The sequence below is a fragment of the Drosophila erecta genome, unplaced genomic scaffold (assembly GCF_003286155.1).
Source record: "Drosophila erecta strain 14021-0224.00,06,07 unplaced genomic scaffold, DereRS2 tig00000021-arrow-pilon, whole genome shotgun sequence".
In the NCBI taxonomy this organism is placed as follows: domain Eukaryota; kingdom Metazoa; phylum Arthropoda; class Insecta; order Diptera; family Drosophilidae; genus Drosophila; species Drosophila erecta.
The window spans coordinates 12,408,560-12,429,195 of record NW_020825198.1 but is presented as its reverse complement, the minus strand read 5'-3'; the positions used below and the strand labels follow the sequence as shown (position 1 = coordinate 12,429,195).

General features: G+C 41.9%; 2 protein-coding genes across 2 annotated transcripts; one reads left to right on the top strand and one right to left on the bottom strand.

Annotated features, from left to right (window-relative positions):
• Positions 1–1,717: 1,717 nt before the first annotated feature.
• On the bottom strand, positions 1,718–5,148 carry LOC6544474 (carbonic anhydrase 2). Its single transcript, XM_001972472.3, has 4 exons — positions 4,842–5,148; positions 2,932–3,404; positions 2,645–2,872; positions 1,718–2,534 (listed from the first exon to the last, which is right to left on the bottom strand). Exons 1-4 carry the CDS (start codon positions 4,897–4,899, stop codon positions 2,286–2,288), a joined length of 1,008 nt encoding a protein of 335 aa, XP_001972508.1. The 5' UTR covers positions 4,900–5,148; the 3' UTR covers positions 1,718–2,285.
• Positions 5,149–9,537: 4,389 nt separating this feature from the next.
• Positions 9,538–20,521, top strand: LOC6544471 (opsin, ultraviolet-sensitive). Its single transcript, XM_001972469.2, has 4 exons — positions 9,538–9,984; positions 16,178–16,740; positions 17,262–17,587; positions 17,951–20,521. Exons 2-4 carry the CDS (start codon positions 16,502–16,504, stop codon positions 18,847–18,849), a joined length of 1,464 nt encoding a protein of 487 aa, XP_001972505.1. The 5' UTR covers positions 9,538–9,984; positions 16,178–16,501; the 3' UTR covers positions 18,850–20,521.
• Positions 20,522–20,636: the final 115 nt, after the last annotated feature.

Here is a 20,636-nt window from a genome sequence, read left to right as displayed (position 1 = left end):
TTCTAGGGGAAACTTGTACGTTAATGGGGTAGAATTATGCCACTGATTACTGATTAACTGAATTACTTCGATAGGTGTTTATGTACTGGGTGAGAGTCTTCCCACTGTTACGCATTTGAAGATGACTTTTGCAGATGCTTGAATCTCGAGCAATCTCGTTTCTCCCCTGGATCAAAAGTCACGCCTTTAGCCCCCGAAAAATTTCCTCCCATAGATCTCGGTCTAACCTTGAACAACCGTCAGGAAGGCGGACTAATCCATAGCCAAGAGTCAACGCTCCAGATCCAGCGCTCATCCGAACGTCTAAAAGTAGCAACAAGTCCCCGCAATCTGGGTACACAGTCATCAAGCTGAAGCTTAATGTGCCATCAAGGGGGGGATTGCCTAAAGAAAAGTTATCAGTCGTCCACATGACGTCGATGCGATCCGATCCGATTCGATCCGATCCGGACTCACACACGCCGCAAGTGCGAACTACAAGCTGAGATTTCACACTGCCCACGAAGGGGCGGACTGATCACGGCTAAACTTAGACGGGGATGGTGATGGAGATGGGGATGGTGTTCCATATAGATCTGGGCCGGAGGGGCTTGTTCCAAGTTTCCCGAGGCGCAGTATCGCCGTTCGTCACCATCAAAGGTCAGTTTGTAACGATCGCTGTCAATAAACCTTATCACCTATAGGGGAGCGATTCATTTCGCTTAGAATATGTACGTATGTTGTACATCGGGGAAGCTGGGCGGCAATGGAAAAGTTTCATAATATTTTTATTTCGCGCCAATGCTGGTGTCATCAATTGAGTAAAAACGTGCCGGCGAATGCAGTCACGGGCGGAGAGAGTTGAAAGCCAGTAAATATTATTTATGGTATTGCTATTTTTGCAGCGCATCTAGATAGAACTGCATTGTACGCAAGCTATTGTACCTGTAACTCGTAGAGTGAAGGGGCATGCTAGACTCGTTGAAGAGTTTGTAACAGGTAGAAGTTAGGGGTGATCAATATCACTAGGGGGTCTATTTATTAATTTTCATGCACTGCCCCTGACTAAGCAACGAATATCTGATAGTCAAGGAATTCGAACAATGCGTTCTCTCTTGTTTTTAATTTGAAACAAATTTCACGGATCGATCACATTAATAAACAGCCATGATAAGCTCATCAAAAAGCCACAAATTATTCTATACTTAGGCAGGGATCACACGTAAAGTTCGTAGGTTGAAGAGGACAAGGCTATTAGGCATTTAATGGACCGAATGACAAACAATCCGTTTGAAGAAGTACTGCCTACAAGGTCCTGACTTTTTCCACTATCTGATGCTCTATAATGTAGTTTACTTTAGGAAGGCCCCACAGTTCCTACTGCGGCCTCCAGTCTGTGGAATAAATCATGTCTACTTTCGCCAGACGAACTCTTCGACTTGAATACAAAAGCTGATATTTCGCTGATAGATTTCTGCACATGCTTGCAATAATTCACTGGTATTCAGCTGACAGGTGGGGTCAATAGGTCATCAGTCGGCACAAGACTCTCAGCTTGATATGATTATTATGAATAACGCGGACACTAAATAAAATACACTAGTAGGCAAACAAAACTTTGTTTGTAAAAAATAATTCATCTAAAAATACTTGGCAAATTTCTGAAGGCTGAAATATAAATCCAAACCTTGCCGAAAAGTATACTTCAGATGCTGAATATTCCACAACGCAAGCATAAGTGATTCAAATATTACATTTTATTACGGATTTATGTTTTCAAAACTTAAGCCTAAGGTACACGAATAAAAAGCTCTGCTTGTGCCAAGCATTTAAAATCACAATGTGCAATAGCGAGGATATCCAGGGGGTTCCCCTCGCACTGGCGGGTCTCCTCGGACGGATGGGGGTACGGATACGGATACGGATACGGGTGAGGGTGTAGATACGGATACGGGTACGGGTACGATTCGGTTGACAGTCGCTGTGCGAGGTGCTGCATAATTGATGAGTAAGGGTTCCGTGCCAGCTGAAGCTCCGCCCATTTTGGGTTTAATAATTTCGCCCACCGTCCGCTGTGTGTTTGCCCCTAAATATATATGTCTATATATATATGTGTGTAGATGTGAATGGATGTCCTGACGGCAGGAGAGTCCTTGCCGAAGGAAATTACCGGGACTCGTGTTTGAACAACAAACAGCGACGGCGAACAAGAGCGGAAAATGTAAATTACAGCGCTTAATTGGACGCCTAAGCGCTTGCTAGGCATTTAACGATTTAACCTTCGATTTACCACCGCAGAACTCTAATTAAAAACCCCTGAAAACGGAGGTCCTTGACAATGCAGCGAGGACAACAAGGGGCAACAGCACGGCATCGCTTTGGGGCCTCCACTTGCCAGCCGCATTTTCCGCATCGACGAGTGGAATCGAGCCCATGTTGTGAATCGGAATCTCTATGTAGTTCTTGTACAAGGTGCGATCGTTCAGTGGCTGGATGGGTCGGAAGTTGTTCTTCAGATGATCATCGCTGGCTGTCAGCAGACGGAAGGCGTTCAGCTGCGGAAAAATATGAAATATATAAGTCAATACACAGATATTACTTTATCGCTTCCTATAAAGCAGCAAACTAACTTGAGCTTCATTAAAATGGTAATTGAAATATTCACCTGCTTCTCCGTAATGTCAATGGGCGTAGTGAAATCAATCCAGGTCACTTCCTCGCTACAAGGTGGCGTGGTCAGAGAACCCGTGTAGCTAAAGTAGCTTTCCACGGACTTTGTGATGTATTCGCCCAACGGCAGTGGATTGGTCATGTTTACGCTCTTGCCCTTGCGGTCGATCTGGGCGAGCAAGTTGGTGAAGCCCTCATAGCCGCCAGTTGATTTGTCGCCCACCTAAAGGAATGTATATAAAGTTAGGATATAGTTTCTTAAACTGCCAGCTCAGCTCTCACCTGAAAGAAGAAGGCCATCACGGCGATGCCATGATCCTTATCCAGGGCGCTGGCAAAGTCCGGATACTCGAGATTCCTCAAAACCACGTGCAGCTCGGCGGGATAGGCACGATTGTTGATCAGATCCTCACTGCCAATCGTGTCGTTCTCGCCCCAGTGAAAGTGGAACTGCTCGAACTGGTAGCCCAAAGGCGTTTTCTCCGCCAGAGGACCGCCACGCACACTTGGGATCTCGTCCTCATTGTAACTCATCTTCACCAGCACCGTGTGGCCATTGTTGGTCATCTGAAGATTGTCCGGCACCACCTTGAAGTTGAAAAATTCCAGCTTGGGAAACTTCTTCTCCACGGCGCTGACCAGGTCGATGTTTATGGGACTCTGGTGCTTTCCACTGCAGCGGGCGTAATCCTCGCTCCAGTGCTCGGGTCCATGTCTGCCTTCGTATCCAAAATCTTGAGCCCAGACCAGCGAAGCTAAAAGCAAATTATTAAATTTGTAGTGCATATAACCGCTTAAGATGGCAAATTCATCTCTACGAAACTGCGTCAATATTAATTTCTTCGACGAGGGCAAACAAACAGAGACGGTTAATCGAGGTAGCGAGGTGCTAATTAAATGATAATGTCGGTGACATTTCGTGACATCGAGTGGGTGTGTAATCAGTGATACCTGTTTAAGCGAGCAATCAGCTATTTTGGTCGCAGCGAAAGCTATAAATATGCGAATTGTGTGTCCTATTCATTTTGCACACTTTTTATTCATTGGCTAGCAGTTCAGACAGTTCTAAAATCAAGACAGCCTCAATTGCCCATTCAATTAGCAATAATCGGTTGGCAATTAAGCGTGTAAAGTTTATTTCAGTTTGCATAGAAAAGGGCGCAGCAGTCAGTTCTAAATGCAATCTGTAATTTATTACTTTTTGCGTACAAAAGCCGACATTACTGGCCAATTTGTGGGCCACCAAAAATGGTAGCAAATTTAACATAACATACCAAATTATCCCCCATTAACAAGTTGACTAATTTTGGCCAAATTTACGTTAATTACCAAATAATTTCTATTAGCAGCGTGTTTAGCATAGTGTTCCCAACTAAGCGCACACCGTTGTTAAGTAAAGTGAATCTTAATAGGATAATTAAAAAACCCATCAAAAAATTCCCTTTTAGTAAGCATGGTGATTACTTAACGACAGGTATCATGTGGTCTGGTCATGTCTCATTCTGGCGATCATCGTGGACAATGGTGACGAATAGTCAAGAAACCCGAATGGCAGGTTGAAGGCTGAAGATTAGTCACGTGACCAACTCGTAAGTAGCAAATAAATATACAATTTATATTCCAGAACTACTTTTGATCTCTGAAGATAGTGCTATCATAAAAACTGTATGCTCTGATTTCCTCAAGATATTTTTACTGATTTATAACCAAGATAATCGAGCTGTTATGAAACGATAATGATTTATTTAACTTCTATAACTTGCACGTAGCGAGCTACTCAAATGGTAGTAATTAGAAAAAGCAATGATTCTACTGTTACTGTTGTTTATCTGATCCGCATTCTTTTTCATTCAATAATTGCCTTTTAAGCCCATATTTAAATTTCCTAACATGAAGGTTGCCAGGTAAAGTTGGCGAGTTAAAACCAAAACCTCGCTCTTGAAATGGGCTTGAATCAAATAAGAGCGTTTTAATTTCCTGGTAGTGTAGCAAAGTCCTGGCAATTGCTTAAATATTTGCTGCACTTAGTTGAGTAAACACTTTGCCGCAAGAGATGATAGCGCACAAAGAGCTAATTGCAATCCCGTATCTTGATTAACGCACTTTTGTCAACAGTTGCCCATTATCGGGTTACACCTTCGTATATATGTTAAGTATGTATTTACAGCCAAATAGCATATAGCTTAGCTCACCACAAATCAAGATCGGGGCAATGACAATTGCGAACGGGGTGTTGCGACACCTCCTCATGGTTTCACTTTGCCTCGAACTCACTTTCCCGGCACACACTTGCCCTTATCTGGAATTACTGGGCACTGTCACCAGTCGCGACTAATTTACGAACTGTTACTATTTGCGGCACTGGGGCACACAAATCTAGTGGCTTTCGAAAGTTATTTAGCTTTTCCGACCTAATGACAGTGGAACACTGTCTTATTTCCGAGCTCACCCGCCGAACGCGGCCACACAACTGCGGTTAGGGAATCGGCGACACCGCCACTTATATAGCCTCGTCGAGGGTTTGTGGTGCTTCTGTGTTATTTTCCATGTTTTTTTTTATATTTTCGTAGCTGCCAGTCGAGTTGGAGCCCGATGGTCGGAACTTTCCTATCCACTCGAGAGCTCGAGAGCTGGAGAAGCGACCAATTTGGGCGCCAGGCCAAAGCAACCAAGCAAACCAACCCAAGCCAGCCACATTCCGGTGTCGATGGGAATTTAAAAGGTTAACCATCCGGATGACTTTAGGTTGCCCTAACCTTGCCATTGAATCGCGGCATTCGGGTTACTTGGCAGGCATGTGAAAATAATCCACTCAGCTGGATTCTACGAAGGGTACTGCTTTGAGTGAAATCTTACCTGAAAAATCCCACAGTAATGAGTTTTACTATCCAGGTCTTATAATAATAAACTGTTTATTGCTACACTGTTTAATTAACAGTGCCTGAATGGCCTCTTAAGTGCTTCAGTTAAACTATAAAGTTTTCCAGCGCTATAAAAAAATTAAAGCGCTAAGATTAAATTGTATAAAACTATTTACTGAAATAAATCATTCTGTTGTATATCTTACAGTAAATTGTAATCATGTTTTATATGGATTTTTTTAATTTTCAAGCTGTTCCTAGTGAGGCAACCGTAGGTGTACTACTATACTATCGCCATGAGCTTTTGAAGTTTCCGTTAGTTTAGTTCAACATTATGTCATAGTGTCTCTTTGATAGCTTCTATATGCCGGGGAATTCGAGATCTGAGGTATCACAGGGTATGCCCGATTCGAGGTCCGAAAACGGCGTTTCATTTATAGCCGAATGACTAATGCTGTGCGTGCTGGGCTTAACCGTCGATGAGTAACTGCCGAATTAGATGACTGCGATAAAGATGGTAATCCACGGCGGGGAAGACCGAACGACGAGACTCGAAAGTCAAATTTCGATTGTTCGAGTGAGACTCTTCGAGTCGAAGGCACTCGAATAGGAGAGCTAGGTCTTGACTTGAGGGGGTTACAAAACCACGAAGCCTGCGGCTCCGGATGATCGACAGTTCAGAGTACCGTTTATATGACCGGTGAAATGTGGGGCCGGTGTTTGTAGGGCTTATCTCCAGATCTGTGCGATACTCAGGCTGATTGCTTTGCTGTTTATCTTTGCATCACATGTCGCAGCCACAAATCGCAGGCAATGCAAGTGCACAGGGCACATTAAATGGCATTACTATTGCATGCTAATCGCATTCTGCAGCCTGTTTGCCCTACACTGCGTAGCCATTTCCCCTGACATCGATAGCCATTTCACTTTAATTTCACTCGAATCCCTCGAATGGATCAATAATTGGAAGTACCTTTAAACTGGCGAGCTGATTATTACATTACATTACATTAATTTGGGATCGGAGAACATATAGAGTAGGATCTTTCCGGTTTGCGAGCTGATGATAGGTTGTCTAAATGTGCTCAGATCTCAGCCAGACTAGTCAATCAGATTTAACAGCCATAATTGATCTTAACAAAGGCAAGCTTTATGTCTTCCACGCTAAAAATATTCATATTATTTGCATATTTAATGCGTCATTTCATTTCACTTGGCTGCTGATAACTTCAAAGGGAGATGATAACAGTTTTTTGTTTAAACAACTAGTTATGTTATGTATGGAGAAATAATGGGGATTTAATTGAATGCAAAAAGCGTAATACAATCAAGAATTTTGAGTTAATGAATGCATTGCAATGCCATGCGAATAGATCAATAAAACAATTAATTAACCCTAGGAAGCAGATAATCCACTAGAATATTAATACGCAGTATTCCACACTTTTTTGGTAGCTTTTTTGGGCCAGTTGGCCATCGACTGACTGACTGACGGACCGACGGACTAACTGACTCATCCCGCAAAGTTTGGCTCTGGCAATGGAAATTTTTCACCTGGGCTTGGGCTGTTAAGCATTTTGCATTGTCGTTCATCTGGGCAAGCCGAGGCTCGAGAAATCAGGTGAGGCGTGTATTAAAACGACCTCCGTGATATGTCAAGCGGGGGAACATAAATGTCTGGTTCCACGAGCAGCGTCTGAAATGTGAAATCTGAAATCTGGAAAACTTGCGCTTAGAATACTTACACTTACGCTTGTGGGTATGCCCAAGTTTGCTTTATAATAGACTCTTTTGTATTCCTATTTTTCGTACCAGTCACTAATTACTCTGCTCGGGTTTTTGGCGGAGCAAAGGGGAATCAGCATCTGAAACGCAGAAAGAGTAAGTGCTTTTTGCTTTGCGTTGAATTACAAGCTAAATAATGTATATGTTTATTTGTGTATACTACCAGCCTGCGGCGAATGCGTAAATGTCGTATAATTTAGTGCCACAAAGCAGAACTTTTAATATCTATACCGAAAGTCAGCATGCAATGTTCGGTGGTGTGCTCATGCTCTATATAAGGAAGTGTCTGCGTCTAAGGGCGTTTTTCTTTCACTTCCTTTGAGGGAATGTCACAAATGTCGGTCATAGTCGTAAAAGAATATCGTGTTTGTACATACAATATGTATGCATTTTTAAAGAGGACGTATGGATTCGATTCTTTACTCTCATATCTACATTCTCGCACAGAAATCATTTTAAACGCGCAAGAGTATTAAAATATTCATTTGACAAGTAGCTAACAGAGCCCTCCATTTTGGCCAAGTTAAGGCAACAAATAAACAGAAAGGTGCAGGTACACAAACTAACAAATCGGCAGAATTGTAAAGGTAATCCCGAAGTATTATCCATAATTGTGGCCATGTCCGCCGTAGGTCAGACCACTCAAAATCACAGCCTTTGTTGGAAGGGTCAAAAAGCTGGCTGCAGTCAAGTCATCAGTAGCCACATCAATAATCATTAGACTTGGACTCGTTGGCATTTGCCATGGGGGCGCAAACAGAACGGAGTTGGGTGGGGGAAATCGTATTTATTTTTAATTAAAGTGCAACTGCCGACCGACTGCGGCTGGCTTTGCTCAATTTACGGGTTTTGCTCTCAAATAGTTCATAACGATGCCAAACCAGAAAACCAGAAAAATGCCGCCAGTTTGTCATCGCCGCTCGAACTCAACAATTTTGTACTGCAGTCAAGCGCATAAATTCCTCGAAAAACAATAGAACCCAAGGTGTTTATGAGTGTATTAATGCTGTGTTATTATACCCGATACTCGTAGAGAAAAAAATATACTAGATTCGTTGAAAAGTATGTAACAGGCAGAAGAAAGCGTTTTCGACCATAAAAAGTATATATATTCTTGATCGGGATCAATTCCAAAAAATTAAAAATGTCCCAAGACTGAAGTTCCAAAGTCCATAACTCAACTTATCTTAATCGGATTTTGAAGTGGCATACCTCTTAATGTTTCTGGAGCAATTTTCTATAAATCTGCATTCAAATTTAGAATTTTATTTTTTTTAAATTTTTTTGTACTTTTTCTGATGTTACGATATTGTAGAAATTTAAAAATGTCCAAAGACTGAAATGTCCAAAGTCCATAACTCAACTTATCTAAATCGTGGCATAGAATCAAACATGGAAGTAACGGTCCCTGTTTTTGTTTAATAATTTATTACTTTAATTTCTTTAATTGAATTTAATACCAACTCTTAAACTAAGAGTGAACTATCAAATTTAACATTAGTTGCAATTTCCTCCTAAATAAACTTGTCCTTGACATTACTTTTTAACCTATGATGCCCTGTGTATTATAATTATAAGTCAGTGAAATATGAAATCGTGAATTCAAAACTCGCTCAAGTCTACCTCGTAAAAACGGGACGCCTAACTGATAGCCATTATGTTACCATGCCCAGGCCTAAATTCCTTCTCCTATCACCGCATCAACATAATGGTATTCGGTCAAATTAAAGTAAAATCGGCAATCTATAGGGCTGCGGCTCTTTTGACACGCACACGCGATGCTCTGCAGACCATATGGATTTATCAATGAACACCCACACCCACTAGGTGGCTCACCCACCTGACCCAACCAAACCCAATGGCCAGCACCACCCGAGCTCGCAGAAGCCAATGAATGGCCGGCAAACCTAGGAACACCCACTATCATCTCGGGAGATTCTTCGTCTGCCGAGTTCAAGAACAACACACAAGTGGACGTAATGAAATGTGAATAGCCTTGGCAAACATGAGCCCGGAAAGCCAACTTATGATGGGTATCGTGAAAAACCGCATAGTGCACGGCTAAGAGCGGGCCAAAAAGGACATGCTCTTTGGCTTCTCTGCTCGCTCGGTGGCGTTCTCTTTCGCATCCTCGGCTCGGAAAAAGGATGCCGACAAGCAACAATTTTCATTGATAAAAACACCAGCTGCTGGGTCTTGAAAATCAGTCGCATGCGAGTCCTCAGTCAGTCAGTTTCGAGCTCTGGGATTCAACGGATGCCTTAAATCCACGAGCAGTTTGGCGGTCTTATTAAAAATTGCGTATACGCCGCGTGCTACCAAGTAATTGCTTGACCAAAGCCACCAGGTCGTCAAAGGAATGGCTTAAAACGCTACCTACATTTTTACGTATATAACTTTTCCGGGTAATCGGCGGAAATTGACGTAAAGTTTTGTGTCCGGTTGGCGCCATTTGGCCATTGGTGCTGGCCAACTTTTGGATCTGTACGATGACAAACTGAAAAGCAAACTTTGTAAAGATTCAGCTCCGGACAAAAATTCAAGTGTTTCTGCAAAGAATACAAATTTTTGAATCGAAAAGGACACAGTTCTGTGGAAAAATAGTTGCAATGCAATGCACAATGGAAAATCAGCAAAGTGTCCTCCAAGTTTACGAAAACAGAAAATAACTCAATAATCATCGCTGCAGGTGAGCAGAGCCACTTCTTACAAGCATTTTGTACCATATCTGTAAACGGGTTGTGTCCTTTGGCAATTCCTATTTGACTGGGAATATGATGAACTTTATTTACTCGGCAACAAAGCGATTGTTTATTCTTGCCACAACATCGAGAATCAATCAGCCAACTCAGCGACTATTTACTTACCCATGGTATTGTTTAATCTGGTTTAATGCCAGTTGTAAATTAAAATTTCTTCTTGTACACGATGCACAAATTTACGATCTATCAAAAGCAAAGCAAACACTAACTTTAATCAGTGAATGAACTATATACTATAAATTTATATTGCTCCTTATATTAAACTGCGTATGATCAAATTCCTTTGAAAGAGATTTGATCAAAATTTCCATTTTTATTTTCATAGTACTTTAGGCTTATCCCTGTATTAAAACACATCCCTTGTCACCTAATAGACCAATTAAAAGAAAGTAATGCCTCGGTAATTGTTTCCAAGCGATAAGCCGAGATTTCTGTGTGCATACTTATGTGTTAATTTGATTGAGGTCTGGTGAAGAGGGCCTTATTTTTATAAGCCAAAGAATAAATTCAAACAAAACACTTGAGGGTGGCCTCAGACGGCAATAAGCGGCTTTTGCTAATGGGAAATAAGTGGAATGCCTAGGAATTAGTGGACAAGTAGACTGGCTGCTCTCTTGCTGGCCATCCTGAGTCCTTTCGGCTGATTCGCTTTGGCTCTGAGCCCCATCTCCAGAGTCTTTGTTAGGCTGACACACCTGAGTGCCGATGTTGCACACAGGCACTTTCCCAAACGAATGGAACCCGGCATCTCGCATTTGGTTGCCCCAACGTACCGTAGCCTTAAGCCCCATGAAGTGGGTCCCTTCTTCAGTGGACGTCAGCCGCATTTCTTGGGGCGCTCTTCTCGAGCGGCTGGCTCTGAGATGGCCTCTTCGGATGTCTTGGAGATATGCAGCTCATCCTTGCCTTGCCATTCCATTTCATTTCCCTTGCCAACATACCCGCATGGAACGGTGAGTGCTCTTGACTGTTTGTGCCCACATTCCGGCCACTGCACCGACTGATGCTTGATGGAGAACTGTTCTCCGAACACTAGGTTCGTCTTGGTCGTGGTCTTGGTCCTGGTCACAATGGGAATACGCTGCGTGAAAGGCGCCGAGGTTTTATTCAGGCCAGATTGGATACTTGACATGCTCTAATGCGGCGCAGATCTCAGTTTCAGCAACGTGCTCTCCCTATCTCAGTTACATGAATTAGCATTCATCGCCGCTACACAGAGCAAAAAAAGGACTACCAATTGGTGGTCTGCATACTTAGTGTTGTTAAATGATACACCTGCGAATAAATGTACTGTGGCAGTTATACTATATTGTATTTATTGCTTATTTAAATATTATAACACACGGTTGGAACACGACATGTTATATATGTTTAAACATAACTCAGAATTACACTTTAATAAAGTCAAATTTGTGTTTACCCATCCGACGTGTTGGCTGATATCATAAATTCAATTTCGAGAATGACAGGTCATTAAAAAGTTGCCACCTACACTGTTAGATATTTAAGTAACTAAATATAATATAGTAGGTGTATTTTGGAATTAGCTTGTTTCAAAAGGATTTTAAAGCAACCAATATGCTTTATTTTTATAATATTTTTTGAGCAATATGTTATATTTTGATGATATTTTACGTTAGATCCATTTTATTGAAAACATTTTGATTTGCCATATAAAAAATGCCGAGTTTTATATTCCCGCTGAATCAAAATGTCCTTTGGGATTTCAGAAATTTTTAAAACACTCCCCCTTTTTGTTTCCTGCATGTTTAGGCTGTTAAGAGCCTGTTGATGATGGCGGCCGGGTGGAACTTTCTGTTTTGTCACAGCCTTGGGCTGCTGGCTTTACATTTGGTGGAAAAACGAGACCAGCCGAGCACGTGCGGTGCACGGGGTGAAGGGGTTGAGGGGTGGTGGGGTGGACCGAGGACTAAGGATGTGGCAGGACGAAAGCGCTGAGTGCAGATGAGGACTGCAATAAACTGCCATACATAAGTGAAAATTGTGAAATGAAAACTTGCGCGAGCATAAATCAATACACCCAGGGGGTCATGGGCTCCCATGGCAGGCAGAAAAATAAATATCAGCTGGGAAATACGTATGTTCCCTACTCAGGTTTAGCTACTCTTAAGGCCAGGATATCGAGGACTTGTGTTTCATGTTCCCAAATCAGCTGCGCATTGTACCCCCTCCAGCTGGCGTTATCCTTTGAATGCTGGACACACAACTAAAGTGGTGGCACATTATCGGGACACATGTGTTGATTGCTTGCATGGGCTTGCTTTATTAGGCCAACTCGGGAAAATTTGAATACAAAAACTGGGACTTCGATTGCTAATGCTCTGTAGTACGTGATTTCGTGACTTTGCGACATTTCTGTTAACGAAACCTCTTTTAAAATTCCACATAGAACACCTTTTTGTTTTCGTCATCGATTTAGGCTCTTAAAACTTGGGAGCTAGCCAATTCCCTTAATAAGAACTTAGTAAACCCATATATTTTCACCCTTTTTCATCTAAAGCATTTTTAAAGAACTTTAAAATCTCTCAGGTCCGAAATATATAACAAAATAGCTTACACTTAATAAAATGCACTTGTTATGAAAGTTTCAGCTTTCAGCTGGCCTGGAGTTTATTATATAAAAATTCAGAGCGCGAGGGCCAAGGAATGAAACTAATTTAAGCCCAAATGGTAAACTATTTTCCATGCATGTTTCGTTTGCAATATGCAGCACACTCTCGTTTCTCGGCACACTAACAGTATGATTATTGTGGCAGCTTCTTCCGGTGAATTAACAACCAGCTTAAATTGAATCTTAATTTTAATAAATTGTTTTCATGCTCTTTTGCAGCCGTTGTTAGCGTTTTGCCGCCATTTTACCAAGTGGCTGGATAATTGTATCCGCGCAATCATCCCGCGGCTTTCATTGCCGCAGGATAAAAACCAAACAGCACTGAACAGCACAGAACAGAACTGAGCACTTTAAACCATTTCCACTCGTAATTAAATTTTGAGAGCGGATGAAATTGTGGCGGCTAAATAAAAAGAACAAAATGCATTTGTGCATCCAGCAAAAAGGCAAAAAGGCGAAAAATCGCGCATATCCGCTTTGTGAAAATACGAGTCTAAGTGATGGCTTCCGTTTTTGTTTAGCAGTGCTCAGCAGTGAACGGCCTTGTCGCATTTGGGGCTGATAGTGGGTGCATGGGGTGCATGGGGTGTTTGAATCGCAGAAGTCGGCCCATGGCCGTTAAGGGGACCTGGCCTAATCGAATGAATGTAGAATGGGCACAAACAAGTCACGCCTGCCTGCGCATTTCATCAAAGAACGACGCACAAGAGGCTTGCTAACAGCTCTCTCTGCTCAGCTGGGTCCTTTGAAGATCCTGAATGACACTCAATTGGCCTAATCGGTTCCTAAAAGGCATAGTATAGGCTAATTTCGAATACATAAGAAAAAGGGACACGCGTTTGATATCTAAATTGTATTCAAGACTGGAAAGTTTTGAATGCGTAAGATTGAACCCTTCTAAATATAACAACTGGAAGGCAGAGGGTCAAGCATCTCGACATTCAACAGGTTGGGCCCAGTTACTTAATCAATTTATTGGCGTTGAAAGCGAGTACTTCATTCAAATACTCATGAGTGGCTCTAAGGATAAGCGGATTTATTTGCAGCTATTGCACAACTTGTGGTTTTTGGAGAAACAATTATAATTAAATAAAGGTAAGGTTGTAACTAATATCATGTTAAATTACTAGTACACAAACAAAATTGCAGGCAAAAGTATTAAAGGGATGCAATTTTAAATTGTGCATTTTGCCAGGTTTATTGTAAAATGATATCTATGAAAGCATGAGCAGAAGCCAAATAAAATGTAATAATTAAATTTGTGTTACTTGTGGAATTTAGGAAAAAGAAAATAATTTAGTTATCAAACATGTCATGTAATATGATATTAGGTATGGCAACATACCAAAAATGTGTGTTATTAAAGTCATTATCACTGCCTTTCGGTTTGACGTTTCATGTCCTTGTTGATTTTATCCTGATAAGGGACGCACACTGTTAGATCTTGGTAACCTGGCTCTTTAAACGAGCATTGGAAGGCATCCTGTGCCAATTTCAAATAAGCCTGCACAACTGTGTAAGCTCTTTGGCTTCCAAAAAAGCTGACAAACTTGTACCGGAAAGGCAGCAACGTGCTATTTGCATGATTTATTGCCAATGGAGTAACAGAATGTGCCAGTTATTCGATTTTCAACGAAATTTCGTTGGCATTCAGTTGGGATGAAAGTCAAAACAAAAAGCCCTACCCTTTTGTGAAAAGCCCCAGAGAAATGACAATTTTCAATTGGCCAATTAGTGCTATTTAAATGGCAAGTTACGCCGTTTTCAAAGCGGCAACTACTCGTATTTTGTTTTGAAGTTCCGCGAGTTGTAAATGTAATAAGCAAATTTCCGGGAGCGGCATAGGTCACCTTTAGCATTACCCTGCGTTCCTTTCCAGTTGCTCAAGTTCAGCGCCTTGGCAGCTGCACTTGTTGTTCCTGTTTGCCAGAAAGTTTCTGGCCAAGAATTTGTCTTTGGCCAAGTGCTGCTCACGCTCGGATTCCTTGGGCAAAAGTTGGTGTTTGAGTTTCGCAGTGGGAAAGCACTTGCGGCAGGTCTTCAAATTCTGCCAGCCTGACGGCTCACGTGGCCGCCTCCTGGTTATTTAATAAGCAATTAAGTTCACTAATTAAATACATTCTCCCAGAGATTTACATAATAAGTAATCTACCCCGAGCGTCTTCCATTCCGGCGTCAATTCAATTGGCCGACCGATTGCATTTGCGAAACTTGATTTGGTTTGCTTCTGGTTGCTAGTTGTTAACAAACCATGATGGCTAAAATGGTCAGCTTTGGTATACACTAAAGATTAAAGAATCCTCAAGTAGTGGAAATATTTCAATGTTTAATATCGATCACAATAAGACCTCTTTATACAAGTAGTTTTAAAATGTAAATAATTAATCTAGTTGCCGGGTTTGACGTAATTTAAATGGAGTTCGAACAGCGCACTTGACATCAAATAATCCAATATTAAACAATTTTTAATCTCCCCACATGGGAAAGGAAATCTGATTTCCTAGAATTTAAAAGGAATCGGAATTTAACATTTTCTCGGTCTTTTGTGAGATGCCTGTGATATGGTGACTGTATTTATGAAATTCCCATTTACGTAATTTCCATGAGCTTAAATTGGATTTCCATGGCTGTATTTGGTGGATATAATAAAGCTGAAATATATTTGACAATATATTTTTATATACTGGTGCATCTATGAAATGCTATAGCTTGATTTAAACAAACCAATTCTTTGAAGTGCAATATACTCATTAAACTATATGACACGGTTTTAGTAGTATATATGAAATACATTAGCTGTAGTTTAGAGAACCATTATTTGGCACTATTACGAACCATTATTTCCCGGCTTAGAGACGAACCTTTTTCGAACCTATTCTTATAGTTATTATCACTTACATTTACAAGGGTAGGAAAGCAGTTGCAAATGTATGCACGCTGTATGAAATATGCTAGGCACTCAGAGTATTCACACCCAACCGCACTTGTTACATTTATCAGCAATTGAATTAATTTCAGGTTGTGGTTCAGCCGAGCTTAGTTTGCGAAATACATTAAAAAGTTTAATAATCAGCAGAGAGCGGAGGAAATATTAAGTTCGGCATTGTGTTAAACTTTAAGCGAATAGTTAACACAGTGTTATAGGTTTCCCGCTGCTTTTAATAACTTTCCCTTTCGATGCCCACACAACCCGAGTTATTTTCGCCGATGGTCGGAAGGCTGAAAAAAAAGTTTGGCTTAAGTTTATTGGTTTCACGCTGCTTTCATCAATTGCAGCATTTGCGTGCTTCTCAAAAAAAAAATGCTCTTCATTTATGGCGTTTCTTAGTGCCCAATAAATCCAGATTTAAGCTGGTTGGCCAAAACCAAAACCCGGAACCTTCAACGGTGACTAAAATTTATTACAAGAAGACAGCTCAAACCGGAGGCGGTTAATCAATTAAGAGCAACGATTAAGTCAACTGTCTTTTTATCTGTCCCACTTTTAGGGTCACCCGGTGGACAGCTAATTGCAGCTAACCCCGTTGGCATTTAGCAAACGGAAAATGCTTCGTGACCGCGGCAACCAGACTGCACCACCAGCATCACCAGCATCACCACGGGAATCCACACCGCTGAAACCGAGTCTGCAACTGCAACTGGAACTGAAGGCATCCCAGTGGCGGCCACACACGGAATCCTTGCCAAATGCGGCAGTCGAGGCGCTGGCAAGTAAATAAGCGTAATCCTTTGCGGGCACGTACCACCTCTACCGCCTGTTTGGAGTAGCTCGTAAATATTTGGCTGAGTCGTCGCATCCAAGCCAGTCAGTCATGGAGGCCATCATCATGACGACCCTGCCCACCCTGACAACGGATGCTGGTGACAGCAGCTTCTGGCTAACCGGTGCCCTCTCGCTCTCCGAGATGTTGGCCAACTCCAGCCACGGCCATTCCACTGGGAGCACATCCTCGACGGCTGGGAGCTCGGCCACGGAATCCGCCACGGTGAATGTGGGCAAGGACCACGACGTGGCCAAGCACGTCAATGACAGCGTTTCCACGGGCCTGAGGTAAGGGCTTTTGCCTAGGCTTTTCCAATTCCCTGACAAACACACTGATTCCCATCAAGCTCTTGACTCTGGACTCAACCAGTCATCGCGATAAGCTCGGCTTCATTTCCTGGGCCCAGCATTCAACCAATGTGCTTAGAATTCCACCACATGACTAACATGTAGTGAAAGTAATCAGATTACTGGGCAGCCCAGAACAATCAATACAATCCATTACAATCCTTAAAATAACTGAAGGGAAGAGTTATGATCCTCTTGGTTACGAAATTACCAAGAATATTGCTTTCTAAAGTGGCTTATATACTAAAGAAACAATAAATTGATTATTATTTACCTATATTATTTACAACCTTAAACAGTTGCATTATGACAAGGGGAAATGACTTAAGCTTAAATAAATTATGATGAACATTCATAAAGCCCAGAGCGATCAATGCAAATCTGAGAATGAATTGAAAAATATTCTAATGGAGTTAGTGACTAAGTGAAAATTTAAACATTTGATTATCCCATCTCCGCAGCAATTACAGTAATTACCCCAGCTACATTCACTACAGGGACAAGTACGACCTGAGCTACATTGCCAAAGTGAATCCCTTTTGGCTGCAATTTGAGCCACCTAAGTCGAGCACCTTCCTGGTGATGGCCGCCCTGTATTGCCTGATTTCGGTGGTGGGATGTGTGGGCAATGCGTTCGTCATCTTCATGTTCGCCAACCGCAAATCTCTGCGCACTCCTGCCAATATCCTGGTGATGAATCTGGCCATCTGCGACTTTCTGATGCTCATCAAATGTCCGATTGCCATATACAACAACATCAAAGAGGGTCCGGCTCTGGGTGACATTGGTAAGTGTTTAAACCTGGAAAAATAACTTCCTATATGTCTAGTACATAAGTGCGATTTACTCGGTCTGCGTTTTACTCAAGCACTGATATCAAAATTCGACTAACAAAAAACAATCTGCATATTAAAGCAAAGTAAATTGATTTCTGATTTCTGCTGTTTCTTGTAGTAATTCAATACCAACCCGAAAGCAATTAAACGAATTTAAATTGAGCAATAAAAGTTAAATTTGTAACCGAACCTTCTTGGTTCAGGAAAAACATATTCCTGAATGTAAAGGATATTAACATTTCAGCGAGCTCTTTGTTTGCCCCAAAACCACAACGTGAGGTTAATTAAAAATCCCACTGACTTTGCGTCCACAGCCTGCCGTCTCTATGGATTTGTGGGTGGTCTAAGTGGCACCTGTGCCATCGGTACCCTAACCGCCATCGCCCTGGATCGGTACAATGTGGTGGTGCATCCCCTGCAGCCGCTGAGACGCTGTTCTCGCCTGCGATCCTACGTGATCATCCTGCTGATCTGGTGCTACAGCTTCCTGTTCGCCGTGATGCCGGCCCTGGACATCGGACTATCTGTGTATGTGCCAGAGGGATTCCTCACCACCTGCAGCTTCGACTACCTGAACAAGGAGACGCCTGCCCGGATTTTCATGGCACTGTTCTTTGTGGCAGCCTACTGCATCCCACTGACCACCATTGTGTACTCCTACTTCTACATACTGAAGGTGGTCTTCACGGCGAGTCGCATTCAGTCGAACAAGGACAAGGCCAAGACGGAACAGAAGTTGGCCTTCATTGTGGCAGCCATTATCGGTTTGTGGTTTCTGGCCTGGTCACCGTACGCCATCGTTGCCATGATGGGTGTCTTCGGCCTGGAGCGGCACATAACGCCCCTGGGATCGATGATTCCCGCGCTCTTCTGCAAGACAGCTGCCTGCGTGGATCCCTACTTGTATGCGGCCACCCATCCGCGGTTTCGAGTCGAGGTGAGAATGCTCTTCTACGGACGCGGAGTGCTGCGCAGGGTCTCCACCACCAGGTCATCGTACATGACCCGATCCCGATCGTCGTTCACCCACCGATTGAGGACCAGCACCACTGGTGACGGTGGCATGGCAATGGGGGATCACCGCATGGAGAACTACCTGATGAACAACAACCTGATGATGGTGCCCGAGGAGACGGAGGAGAACGAGGAGATCGTCGTGGTGGCCGAGATCAACAATTCGGTTAGCAGCGTCATGGAGCAGAGTAAGTTCTGAAGGATGTGATCTGCCAGTTAAGAAAATAGAAGTCATATGTATTCCTGTCAATCCGTTTTAAGCATAGTAACACAACCATTTTTAATTAGTTTTAAGTTTAGTACAAACGTGTTTTATATGATTTCAAAATGAGTCAAACTTGTGACCACGATAGGTAGATAATTTAAAACTATGCCGCACTGAAGAAGAAAAGCTATTCTTTCAATTGAAAATTTCAACTCGGTTTTCCCAAAGTCATTTAGAATAACCATTCCTATCTCAATAAGTAAATACTCACTGTTAATTGAAAACGTTTGTGCACTGCAAGGCATATCCACATGGATCATAATCATAAATTGAATGGATCGACTCAAGTTCCATTGTTGGACCTATCTAATTTGTATGTAGAAATAATAGACCGAACTGAAATCAGCAAAAGCGGCTAAATAATTTCGCTCAGCGATGATATGCCAATGGCATTGTTCGTCGGACTGAATGCCATGTCATTGATGGACCTACAATTGACATGAAAATAATAATAATAACAAATAGAAGTGAAGCAGGGAAATCCGCGGAGCAGTGGGAAATTGGCAAGGCACAACGACGACAGTGGTGATAGTAAACATATTTAATGAGCTTATGTGATGTTCAGGCGAGGGGAGTGGATTACTTAGCGACATATACACACATAAATGTATAAGACATCCGAATAGAGGGCCTATTATGGAGGCAAGGCCGAAATTAGTACAAAGAGGGTGGCGTGGGTAGGGCGAAACTGGAAATTCAATAGGCAGATTATACATAATTTCAGGGAAAGTCACTCGGACCTAAGGTCAAGTCGCGGTGGTATTGGATGTTAACAGGCGGATGTGCAGATTGTTTGCATTGTAGTTTAATATTGGAATAACTCACAATCAAAGCAGCCTGCGGACTTGTTCTATTTCTGAAATTGGTTTGTATTGTGATGGCCCTTCAAAGTTATTGACAACTTAAACTAATTGCGTTAATGTCTCGATGTCTAATCCGATGGTTTTCTCAGTATCTTATAGGTATTAAATCGATTGTATACAATGTCTACTCTAAAACCTAACTAAGCAAACGACTTTGATAAAGTCATCGAGTACTTGTACCTGTAAGAAAAGTAAGAACAAAAAACACGACACGAAAGTGCGATGCATTGCGAGTAAGCCAAATATATAACGAATTTATACTCTTGATACTTACTTAGCTGTATCATTTTATATATGTATGTACATGTATATCGGGGATATCTGGCCACAATGGGCCGTAGAACAATGGTAGCCCCAGATGAATAAGTCTCGGCCAGCATTTTAATTACTAGAACACAAATTTAAGCCATTGTTGGGACAAACTTGTATATTTCCTTCACTACGTGAACGAACAATGGACCCTGCTATTTGTAATTGTGCTCAAAATGAAATTGCAGAAAAATACTGAGACGACTCGTGGCGGGGATAAACAAAGAGAAAGCGGGGGAAAACCATTTAATTAGCATATTTAAAATGCACTTTGACATCAGTTTTGTGTGTGCATTGTGTGTGTGTGTTTCACTTAAGCAGCTTGTATTCACATTAGTTTAACTCAGTAATTGTTTGACATGAAGTACCTATTGTTTTTGTTATGGCGGTAAATGTTAAACACCAAGCAACTCGAAATAAATGTGCAAAAACTTACAAAAAACCAACTCTTTTGACGCGTTCACGCATGTCCAACAGGTGTGGAAAGAAAATAGTTGTGACCGAGCGGTAAGTTTAAAAAGTAAATAAGCATTGGGTTTGTATGAATGG

Coding starts and splice junctions, on each gene's coding strand:
- LOC6544471 (XM_001972469.2), top strand. CDS start 16,502: ATGGAGGCCATCATCATGACGACCCTGCCCACCCTGACAACGGATGCT. Junction 16,741..17,261: donor AGCGTTTCCACGGGCCTGAG/GTAAGGGCTTTT, acceptor CCATCTCCGCAG/CAATTACAGTAATTACCCCA. Junction 17,588..17,950: donor TCCGGCTCTGGGTGACATTG/GTAAGTGTTTAA, acceptor TTGCGTCCACAG/CCTGCCGTCTCTATGGATTT.
- LOC6544474 (XM_001972472.3), bottom strand. CDS start 4,899: ATGAGGAGGTGTCGCAACACCCCGTTCGCAATTGTCATTGCCCCGATC. Junction 3,405..4,841: donor TGCCCCGATCTTGATTTGTG/GTGAGCTAAGCT, acceptor ATTTGCTTTTAG/CTTCGCTGGTCTGGGCTCAA. Junction 2,873..2,931: donor TGATGGCCTTCTTCTTTCAG/GTGAGAGCTGAG, acceptor ACATTCCTTTAG/GTGGGCGACAAATCAACTGG.